This window comes from Nannospalax galili, unplaced genomic scaffold (assembly GCF_000622305.1).
Source record: "Nannospalax galili isolate Female #2095 unplaced genomic scaffold, S.galili_v1.0 scaffold735, whole genome shotgun sequence".
NCBI lineage: Eukaryota > Metazoa > Chordata > Mammalia > Rodentia > Spalacidae > Nannospalax > Nannospalax galili.
In genome coordinates this window covers 484982-496881 of record NW_008337053.1, presented here as the reverse complement: position 1 = coordinate 496881, position 11900 = coordinate 484982, and the positions used below count along the sequence as shown (strand labels likewise).

Below are 11900 nucleotides of genomic sequence, written 5' to 3'. Positions count from 1 at the left end.
AAGCCACACCTTTCAAATAGGGTTTTATGAAATGTTGCTGTTTGCTATTTTTCAAAAAGAACATCAAACACTCAAGAGGAATGAAGAAAGATAATATAAGAAATGAAATGCTGTTATTAGATTATGAATGTAATGTGGTTCCATAGCTTAGTTGGTTAAAGTGCCTGTCTTATGAATGCAAATGCTTTAGTGGTAAAAAAAAAAAAAAGCCACACCTTTCAAATAGGGTTTTATGAAATGTTGCTGTTTGCTATTTTTCAAAAAGAACATCAAACACTCAAGAGGAATGAAGAAAGATAATATAAGAAATGAAATGCTGTTATTAGATTATGAATGTAATGTGGTTCCATAGCTTAGTTGGTTAAAGTGCCTGTCTTATGAATGCAAATGCTTTAGTGGGTAAATTAGAGTTAACATTAAAAGGGACAAAGATGACAGGCCCCAATAATAATGGCCGTCTCCTGTGAACTGTGACTATGTACTGCACAGCTTTAGAATTTATTAAATAAGCACCAATAGAAATATGTGAAGAAAATCACAAAATTCCCTCTCAAACTTTCTTAACACACTGTGTGGAAATCCAGCTTTTGAACTTCTAGTAAACTGGAAACAGAGATTGTTCCTGCACCCATGAAATGGTTCTCATCAAATCACAAATGTTACTTGTGTCAGTTTTGGATTGGGGTTTTGAACTCTTAGTTACAGAAAGGCAGTGGCAGATGACAAGAACACAGTGTTCTAGTTTGGGGACAAGAATATGGAAACAATAGAACCAAATCCTGTCATTGAGTGCTGGGGTCTGAGATAACTGCTGAGATACGATTCTTCTAACTGTGCTGTGGCTGTTTTCCTCTGATCTGATTTAGTGTCCTGGCTTTTAGAGAGCAGTGTTTGTTGTAATCACTAGATAGCTAGGGTTCTTCAACTAAACTTTCTTTTCAGAAATTTCATGCTAGACACCAGAATCTGAGCAACATCAACGTTACTCTTGGCTCTTGAATTGTAGTATCTAGTGGGGGTGGGGGGAGATGAACTGGCTGGAAAGCAGTAATAGTATATAACGTTCACAGCAAAATGACCAAGCTCTCTTTATGTGGACATGGGTAAAAAGAATGTCTACCTTTGATGCATATTCTTAGAGAATACACAGACATAAATTTACTCTTCTCTTTAAAACATTAATTTTCTCCTAATTTGTGCCTCTAACTTTGTGTTCCTTTGCACTTAGTAGCGCTGCCCCTGACTTCAGAGACGCTGATTGGAGTTGAAAGAGCAAAAAGAAATGACGTGAATCAGAATATACCACGTTACAGTGAAAGCAAATCAAACTCTGTAAAAGCCATCCCCAGAAGTACGTGTGAGCAGGTTCCTCAGAGGAAGGCTGTGTGTAATTTACAAAGGCGGTTAGAGGGTTCAAAGCACAGAGACCTAAAGCCTTTGGGTTCGCAGTCTTCACATTCAGACTTTCAGCTTGGGGATGGGGCTTTCAGACTCCCAGACATGTTGGCAAAGAATGTTGCTCCAGGGCTCATTCCATGCAGGGGTGAAGAAGGCTTTGATTTGCACAAAAAGAAAGACCCACTCAGTTCTGGCTCTGAGTCACCTCTGCATTTGGCCACACCCCCCCTCCTTGGAACCTTTGGAACAAAATCTGCACCCAGATGTACTCCTGGCCTTTCTGAATTAGGATCCACAGATATAGCCTTTCAAGGTCCCAATGAAAGGCCAGATTTGAAAGCATATGTATGTGATTCTCTAACAGAAAGGGAGAGTGCTGCACCTGAGAAGAGTCAGGTTTGGGGTACTCAGGACACTCCAGTGAAGGATGGAGGGGCACTTAGTGACTCGTTTGCCTGGCTTTCCAATAGTACTTTACCCTGTAGCAGTCAAGACGTGTCATTTTTACATGATAGGTCACAAAGGACTCTGGATATACTAGGTGAATCTATTAAGTTAAAACAATTTTCAGCAGCCAGTTGTCTTTCAGATATGGAGAAAAGTAATAGAATTTGTCAATCAGTGAAATGTCAGAGTCACTGTACTGCAGACTTGCCCAAAGAAACCACGTCTTCCCAGCAAGGGAAGATTGGAGCAACTCTGGGACACCCATCTCAGCATAGCAGTGACACGTGCAAGTCGGATTTCAGAAAACTGAGTGGCACAGGATCATCTTCAGAGGATCAGAAGCCTTCAGGAAAATTAACTGCTCCCCTGACTAGCCAGCAAGATAGTGGTTTTGACAGCCCATTTGTTAATCTAGACTAAGTGCCATATCAGAAGGATCATTAATATTTAGACAAGAAACTGGATGAGAAGACTTCATACTGAAAAAAATGTCGGCTCTGCTTGTTTGAGATGTTTAATAACATCTTTGTGTGAGTAAAAGTGTTCTCATAAAGTTACTTGAGGTATTTACATTGCCTTAATCTTCCAAAGGCCTGAATGATTTAATATGTCTTCTGCTTCCATGTGGTGCTTATATTTAGTTGCTAAGGTCTCTACTTTTATATTTATAAATTGGGTTACTTTGTGGTTTTAAATTATTTAAATAAAATTGTGTCTAATCTGCAGATTTGTCATGATTTATTTTTTAGTTTATAATATAGAAATTGACATTATGTTTGAAATTCACTCAAAGAAAAAATACAAACTTTGATTATTTGTATGTATGACCAGCCAATGTAGTTTTTGAAATTACTTATGCTTCTAAGGCCATAGACTTAATCTAGACATGCTTTTCCTAGAAATGTTTACCTGGAATTTTGAATCCTAAGTTCGAACGTTAGAGAAAAAGGTTTTGCTACTAAATACATGGCTGTGTTCTGGTTTGATCATTTAAAATATTAGTCTCAGCATTTATAGTTGATGTCACCTGTGACATCTAGAGACTATCTCAGGATTCCACATTTTTTTCTTTCATCTGGAATACTACTTTTTAAAAATAGAACTGAAAAGCTTTGTTATGTAAAAATGTGGAGCAGATTTTTACTCATTAGCGCAAACTGATAACTTCTCATGCTGTGAGCTGACAGACATGTGCAGACATGAACGAATGCCCGGGACTGTTGTTTCTGAATAATATTCTTTACAGGCCCCTAGAGAATGTTATAGAAGTTTCAGGTGTATGAGTACTTCCTGAGAACTGTTACTATAGCTTTTACTCTTTTCTCTCATTGCAACCTTGTCATGGACTGTATTTGGCTGTTGATCAATATGGCTCTCCACCCAGAACTAGGTTAACTGGTTGTAAGGTGGATGCTAGATATACCCTCTTCCTCCTGTTAACTGTCTCTAAAAGCAAGACCTATAGGTGAAATTTAGGAGCTTTGAAACCTCTCACCTTAACAGATGTCCCACTGCAGCTAACCTCCAAATCTGCCCTGGATTTCAGTGCTGAGGGGATGGATGGAGCAGAAGGGAGGCGGAGTGTGGACACATAGCTCACTCAGTCATGGTCTTCATCACTTGGATATATTGTGGATTTCATTTGCTAATATGTTTAGTAATTTTCTTGTATTGTCCATGAGGAATATTGGTTTCTTATTTCATATCTTAATCTTGCTTTGGTGGATGGGTAATTCTGGTCTCATGGAATGGAGCCAGGCATGGTGGCACATGTGGATAATCCTAGGACTTGGGAGACTGAGGCAGGAGATTGCAAGTTCAAGTCCTACCTAGGCGACATAGTGAGGTCCTGTCTCAGAGAAAGAAGAGGGAGAGGGAGGGAGAAGATGAGAGAGAGAGAGAGAGAGAGAGATACAGAGAGAGAGATACAGAAAACATTCCCCTGCCAGTCTCTGTTCTCTAAAAGAATTGGTATATTTTATGTATATTAAAGTAGTTAAAAACATCTAGTCTAGGTTGTGTGTGTATGTACAGGGAGAGAGATTTAAATTATTTGTTATAAAGATATTAATTCACTCATAATTTCTGTTTCTTTTACACTGGGTTTAGGTATTCTTTGAAGAGTTTGGTCATTGTATCTGAGTGTTCTGTTATTGAGTGCAATATGGGAGGCTGGAGAGATGGTTCAGTGTTAAGAGTACTTGCTACTCTTGTAGAGGATCCGATCCCAGCACCTGCATCTGGTGGCTCACAACCACTTGTAACTCTAGCTCTAGGGGATCTGACACCCCTTCTGGCCTTGGGCACTCACAAACAGGTGCACATACACATGTACAAACACATAGACATGCACATAAATAAATAATAAAAATATTTAAGAGTTCAGATATGGTAATTTTTGATAGAATTGTTATTTTTGTTGATTCTGTCAGCTTTTGCTTCATGTATTTGGTGCGTGTGGAGGGGTGTCTGTTGTTAAGGGTCTGTTTCTTTGGTTTTTGTTTTTTTGAGACAGAGTCTCCCGGTAGCCCAACCTGGCCTGGCACCCACTGTGTAGACCAAGTTGACCTTGATCTTGCAGAGATCTACCTGCTTCTACCTCGCCAGTGCTGGGATTAAAGACATGTGCCACCATACTCAGCTAGAGCTCTGTTGTTACCTTTATAGTTCTTGTATCTTTCTAATATATTGACCTTTTACCATTATAAAATATCCTTCTTTGACTAATAATGTGCAGTACCACACCCAAAAGCTTAAACTTGTGTTTTGATTAGAGATTTTTATTTTAGTTTAGTTTAATAGAATTACGATAAGATTCATATCTGTCATTTGGAGTTGTGTTCTGAGTGGTGGCATTTTAACTTTTCATAGTCCACTTCAGATAAGTATAGACTGACATCTGGATAAGGCTAGCAATTCTGCTCTATTTCAGCTTGATTTCATTTCCCTTCCTTCTTTGCAGTGTGTTTATGTGGTATCCCAATGCTGTGATAATTCACTGTATAATCCTGACTTCTAAAGAGTTTAAGAGAAGGGCCAGGCGTGATGGCACATGCCCTTTATCCTAGCACTTGGGAGGCAGAGGCAGGTGGATCTCTGTGAAATGGAGGCCAACATGGTCTCACTATGTATAGTGAGTTCCAGGCCAGTTGGGGCTACAGGAAGACTCTGTCTCAAAAACCAAACAAGCAAACAAACAAACAAAACCTTAAGAGAAGAAATACATGCTAGTAAACCTTCATGTTTTCTCACATGTTAACCACTGTTTCTGCACTGTGTTTTTCCTGTGGATTTTACTTGCTAGGTCTGTTATTTCTTTGCATTAAATATCTTCTGTAGTATTCCACATAAGAATAAGTATACCAATAACATTCAATTTTTATTTTGGAATATATTCCAAATTAATTTTGAAGGACATTGTTGATGGATTTTGAATTCCTGATGCTTTCCCCTGGCACTTTAACTGCTTCATTCCACCTGCCTGTGACCACAGTTGCCTGTGGTGAAAGGTCAGCTGTTAATTGTATTGTACTCCTGCATGTGCTGAGTTGTTTTTCTCCTGTTTTGAAGGTTTTCTTTGGGGCTTTCAGTTGTTCAAGCAGGTGAATCTAGGCCTGCATTTATTTCTGTTTATATTGGGGTTTGTTGAGCTTCTGGGATTTGTAGATTAATTTTTAAATCAAATTTAGGATATTTGGGGGGTGCTATAGTCAGTTATTTTTTGTGTCCTTTATGTTCTGCTCTTCTTGGGTCCGTGTGTATATGATATGATGTATCACAGATCTTTAAGGCTTTCTACATTTATCTTTAATCTTTATTATTTTGTTTTTCCTATTTGATGATTCCTACTAACCTGTGTTCTAGTTTCCTGATTGTTCTGCTATCTTGGGTCACATTCCGTATAACTTTACATTTCATAAAGTGGTTGAAAACTGATCTTATGTAAAATATCCTAAATTGGTAGCTCTGAAATTGGTAGTTCCCTCAGCATTGTTTTGCTGTATTTTATTTGTAATTTGCTGTTTTAATTTGGTTTCCCTGATCATTGAGCTGGCAGTTCATCTTAAAGAGTCACTATCTTTTCCTCTTCATGTTCCCAAGCAAGAATGTGAAGTCAGCAAATCTCTTCCCACATGAAATCAGGTTAACCTGCTTTCTCAGTAGGATTTTAAAAGAAAAGATTTTAGTCAGTATCTGATATTCATAGACTAGAGACTGATAAGACGGCTCGGGGGTAAAGGTGCTTGTCACCAAGCCTGACCACTTGAGTTTGATCCCCTGGTGGAAGGAGAGACCCGACACCCCCAACTTGTCTTCTTGCTTCCACATGAATGCTGTGGTACACATGTGCATGCACAATCAATAAATTTAAGAGTATTTTGAACAGTTTACAAAATAGCATATTGTATGTGGGTATAGTATAACTAAAAATTCAATAATCAGTTGGAAAGCCTGTCTTACAGTAGAGCTATCTTTGTGATTTTTAAAAATGTTTTATGTGTATGAGTATGTTGTCTGCATGTGTGTAAGTGCACACGTGATGCGTCAGATCCCCTAGAACTGGAGTTAACGATTGTTAGCCACATGAAGGTGGTCCTCTGCAAGAGCAGTCACTGCTTTTAACTGCAAGCTGTCTCTCCAGCCCCCATTTTTGTGACTTTAAACTTCGATTTGTATTGGTTCATCTTTAGAATTAGAAGAAATTAAGATATTTCCTAGTATAATTATAACATTTTCCCTTAAAGACCAGAACAGAAATTAATTCAAAATCAAAATAGGAAATTGTCAAGAGCCAGAAACTGTTGTTTTCTAAGGAATTTAAGTGGATTGGCTTCCTCCATAAAGGTCAGCAATAATAGGGAAATTTTGAGAACTAAATCATGTATTCTTAAAAAATGTCTGCTAAGTAAACTGAATAGAATCAACAACAAACTAAATTTTTTATTATTTATTTTTTAGTTCAAGCATAATCCTTGTTTGACTTTTAACAACAAACTTCACTTTGTAATTTTATTGATCTTGTGTACAAAACTACTGGGCAGAATTCTGCTTACTACATTTCTCTGAGCCTATGAACCTTAGAATGTAGTTCAGTTGTGCAGTAACACAGGGCGAACCCAGCTCATGTTTACTACCACAGTGACCTTATAGATAGTAACGATCTCATTGGCTTTCAGTCAGTTTTCTCTGGAGAACTTGTTTTTAATGCAGTCCAGTGTTAATCTCCACAAAGACCTCAAAGTTATTAAAGAATTTCTTTGATCCTCACATGTTCAGTATTCAAACATTAATGGTTTCTAACATTACCATGAACTCAAAGTTTTGTTTTAATAGGTTAAGAAAAATCCTATTATGTTTCTTTTTTGTTGTTATTTTTTTAGTGGATCAGCTACCCTATTAAACTCTGAACATAAACATGTGACCTAATCCCACTTTCCAGAGGCAATATTATCCTCATAGATGAGAAAAGAGGTTGAAAGAGGTAAAGGAACCTAGCAAGAACTTGTGGTTGAGCAGTATTTAAAGAGGCCATGGAGCTACTGCAAGAGGGCAGTAAACGCAATAAACTTGTATAGATCATGGTCCGTAAGCCAGACAATACTACATCTCTGACATCGGCAGAGCATATTTCTGAAACATATGTTGATACTGTTGTATCATTGATAAGAAGCCTTTGTATTAACTTTTAAGAGTTGAAGCCTTATTCTGAAAAGGGCCTTCTTAGTCAGATCTGGGCTACTTCAAATACCTCAAGTTTAGGAGCCTGAGGCAGTGACTTGGATAAAACTTTGTAATAACATATATTTAAAATCTTTATCCCATGACTTACCAGTGAACCTGGAGTCCACATATGAAAAGTAAAGGTATATAGGTGATACTGTTGGTTCTCTACCAAATATTATTGCCTACTTCTTCCTTGTTAGCAGAGCAAAGAGGAATGTGTGTCCCTTTTTGTCGTGACTATGTCTCAACTCTGAAACTGACTCCTCTTTGGCCTGAGCTAGTCTCAATTCCTAATGCTTGATTGGGATGGGCATATATCCCACCTCTGGACACTGTGATGTGAGGGAATGGCTTGCGGACTCTGGAATGTTTCTTTCTGAAAACCACTCCACACTAGAAAAGATAGACCCACCTACAACAACTGTTCTCCTCTTGAGTGGTGCACTCTGCATTTGCTGCACTTTACTTCCACCGTGAAATTGAAACCAGCCAGTGAGGAAGAGAGGAGGAGAAATCTGCTGAACTGTCCCCAAACTATGGGAGGTGATACATGTCCTTGATTTTTTTTAGGGGGGGGTTGGAATGTCAAATGAGGATTTTTGCTAAGGGCCTAATGATATAGGTAAATATTTAGTAAACCTTAGCTCTGAGTGAAGGTAGCAAAGTGGTGGCTTTAGTTTACTCAAGGCTCAGCATGTGAAATCGCCACAGAGCACTATTCTGTGTTCTCTAGCACTCGATAAAAATTGCATTTAAATATGTCTATTCTGGATCAATCAAACGTGTGTTCTCAGAGTGCCTGGAGGTTGACCTAAAAACCAAGTTTTTAGAAAGTATTTTTTTCTTCTCAGATCAATATATGTTTGGCCCATTGCCAAGAAAAATAAGCAGTGTTTCCACCTGGAGATAGAAAGTCTGAGTCACCTCCTGAACAAAGACCATAGGTAGTCTATTTTCAAAAGTCCTTTCCCTGAAGACATTAGATTTCACATACTTACCTGCTCTGAAACACTAAAAGAAGAAAAAGCTACTCAAAAGCAACTTATCCAAGATTATACAGAGTTGGCTTCCTTTGATGAAATGGCAAGATTTGTCCTTTCTGGAAGAAGAGTTTAAAGATTTCAGAACCAAACATACGTTGAGTTTGGATGTATATGAGTACCATAATGCACAAAAGACTGCCAGAACTGAAGAGATTTTTGTCCCTAGTGGGTTGCTATATCTGGGAGGCGGGGGGTGTATGAGGGGGAGATAGCCCAAATAGCTAGAAATCTGTAAGCTGAAAAGCTAGGAATCCTCTGACTTCTCACCTCTGCCTCAAGTTAAGGTCAGATATCTGTCCTCCTGCTTCCCAGACTCTCAACCTGCTGGGAGAAGCTGGGTTGGGTCTTAGAAGATTTAGTGGTAAGTGGCAGAAGAGCCAGTGCCCCAGGCCATGCTCAACTTTCAAACTGCTTCTGGTGGCTGCTCACCTTAGAACAAGCAGCTGGCCAGAGAAAACTTTGGAAACAACAGTGATTGTCTTTCCTCAATACTCATTTTCCAGCAAAGACAAGTATGCAATTATTGTCTCCTGACGCCCAAAGAAATGACCTACAGTGTCAAATGTGCAAATTATTAAGCAAATTCCAGTGAGCCTACAACACTTACTAGTTACCACAAGAGCCATGTCCTCAATGCTTCCAGCTGGCAAACCCATTCTCATTTGGATCCTTTATTAGTCACTTTTCTGTTGCTGTGATAGAAACGCTGACCCAAGCATTTTATAACAGGAAGGATTTATTTGAGCTTACAGTTCCAGGGGAATTACAGTTCATCATGGCAGGGAGGCATGGTGGCTGGAGGTGGCTGGAACAGGAGCAGCAGAAGCTAAGCTCATGTTGTCACGTAGGCACAGGAAGCAAGAGAGCAACTGGAGATCTGGCAAGGCTTAAGAACTCTGTAAGCCCACCCCCAGTGACGTGCTTCCTCCAGGATAGCCACACCTTCTAAAACCTCCCCAAACAGCATCTTCATCTGGGGACAAAATGTCCAAACACTTGGAGCCTGTGGGGGACATTTTCATTCAAACCACTACAGATCCTTTGCTTTGTAATTGCACAAAGTTTTTCTGTAGGCTTTTACAAATACCAAGTAAGTTGACCTTCCCTCATTGCCCTTTCCTTGCGTGCTTCTGGAGACCATAGATAATTGTTTAAGCCCAATTCCATAACACTAGTTTCTTTCATAGAAAATCATGTGATATATCTTTCATGTACTGCCTCTGGGCAAGCATAGCTTTGTTTTAAGATGCATACCCTAACAGAGCAGCCTAGCTTCCGTTTAAATGGGTAACAATGTGTTCCCTCTCTAGTCTAGTAACCTTGGCTCTGTATGCTCTGGAGTGTCTCTTTTTCCTGTGGAGTACACAGGGCAGGTGGTTGTAGCCCATTAAGCTAATGGGCAGAAGTCATTGTTTACTGAAGCCAGATAAAGTCATCAATGGAAATTCATGAAGAGGGCTGTGTCACTGTCACCAGAGTTTAAAATTTTAGGAGGCTTAGGAAAGAAACAAGGATAGCAGCAATGGAGGTTCTCTGCATCTTACAGCAAATAGAATGATGTATGTGTGATGAGGTCATGTGATGTGTTCATGAGCAAGTCTACAGTTAACATAAGTGGTCATCATTATAAGGTGTGCATGGGAAGCCCTTTTCCTTGCTCTGACCCCCAGTTGAAGTTCACCTTTGAGGTAAAGTCTGTGTTCAGTCTATACACATAGGTATATATTATTAATGTATGTTTTACATTAGTCATAGCATGTACCTTTCATAGCAGAACATTTAAAGCCAGCATATGACCAACAGATCATTTTGGTGGGAGAATGAGACAGAGTTTCCCTGTAGCCCCAGCTGGCCTGGAACTCACTATGTAGATCAGGCTGGCCTCCATCTCACAGAGATCTGCCTGCCTCCACCTCTGCCTCCTGAATGCTGGGATTTAAAGGCGTGTGCCACCATGCCTGGTTTAAGGCTTTTTTTTTAAATGTTAATTAAAACTTCCTCTTGTCTATGCTGGGTTTTTTCTGGTTTGAGTTTGTATGGGACTCATGCATATGTTCATATGTGTCCTATTCAGGGATAAGCACTTTACAGCCTCTTATTCTCTGAATACTGGCCAGTTGTGGGTTTCTATGTTTAATCACCATCCATCACAAAAGCTGGGTTTTTTTTTCTGGTTTGAGTTTGCATGGGACTTGTACATGCTGTCACTATTGCTGTGAATCCATATGTGTACTATTCAGGGATAAGCACTCTACAGCCTCTTATTCTTTGAACATTGGCCAGTTGTGGGTTTCTATGTTTAATCACCATCCATCACAAAAGTCTGGTGAGAGTTGTGAAATGCATTGACCTATGTGTATAACAATAAGTCATTAAGAGTTTAATACAGTAACTATTTAGTAAAAAACAAACAAAAAGGAAAAAAAACCCTAGTATTCGGCTCTCCCCTATGTCCTGTGACCTGTCTAGCCTCAGGTTCCTAAGTTTGCTCTCAGTGTCAGGTAGGAGCTCCATCCTAGGAAGAAGACCTTAAATCAAATTAAAGAGTGGTTATAATACTTGTGCCACTATTGCACTAATGGACATATGTTGTGAGGCCAGTTGTTATTGTAATTCACAGGATTCACACAGCTGGTTAAGGTTGATGTTTATTTTTTCCTTCTGGTAGCATGCATAGCACTTCCCAGCACTATGAATGCTAGCCATTAGAGATAAGGCTCTAAAGTCAGCACAAACTTGATTTCTCCTTGTTTGTTCCACAGCTGATGTATCATAGTGTCATCAGCAACAGGGTCTTACCATCCAGTTCTGGTGGGTAACCAAGAGCAGAGGCAATGACCAGTATTGTTTGAGGGTCTATGGGACCCCTGGTCAACAGTTTCTAGAGAGGCAGTCCATTCTTTTCCTGGCATTGAGGTTTGGGTGGTTTTTTTGTTTGTTTGTTTTTTGTTTTTCCCCATTAGCCTATGATCTCTAGGAAGGGCAATACCCCTGTTATAGGAAAACTCATTTTAATCTCTATGTTATGTATGTATATACTTTAAGAAGCTTCTGTGTTGGTAGTGTGGCTTCTTCTAGAGACCTTTAGTGTTACTTAGCCCTCCTCATATTTCCTTCTCTGCCTTGTCCTCCTATTCTCCACCCCATTTAATCCTTCTTAGTCTAATGTTTCCCTTCCCCTTCATATCACTGCTACCCCACCTAAGGAAATTGTGCAACAGATGGCTGCTGAGAGGGGATTCTTGGTAGGTTAACCAGGCTCCAGTGGATAGATTCTCATTCTCTCTC

At 39.4% G+C, this 11900-nt stretch overlaps 1 protein-coding gene across 5 annotated transcripts in view; it reads left to right on the top strand.

Moving 5' to 3' along the window:
• Nucleotides 1-2570, top strand: part of Cep152 (centrosomal protein 152) — an 82867-nt gene extending 80297 nt beyond the window's left edge. For 3 of the 5 annotated variants that reach the window (XM_008831781.3, XM_029562942.1, XM_008831780.3), the window contains exon 28: nucleotides 1229-2570. In XM_008831781.3, coding sequence (XP_008830003.1) covers nucleotides 1229-2265 — 1037 coding nt within the window. In that variant the 3' untranslated portion in view covers nucleotides 2266-2570. The remainder of the gene's footprint in view (nucleotides 1-1228) is intronic. The other 2 variants (XM_008831783.3, XM_017797821.2) reach the window with 1 other exon arrangement.
• Nucleotides 2571-11900: the final 9330 nt, after the last annotated feature.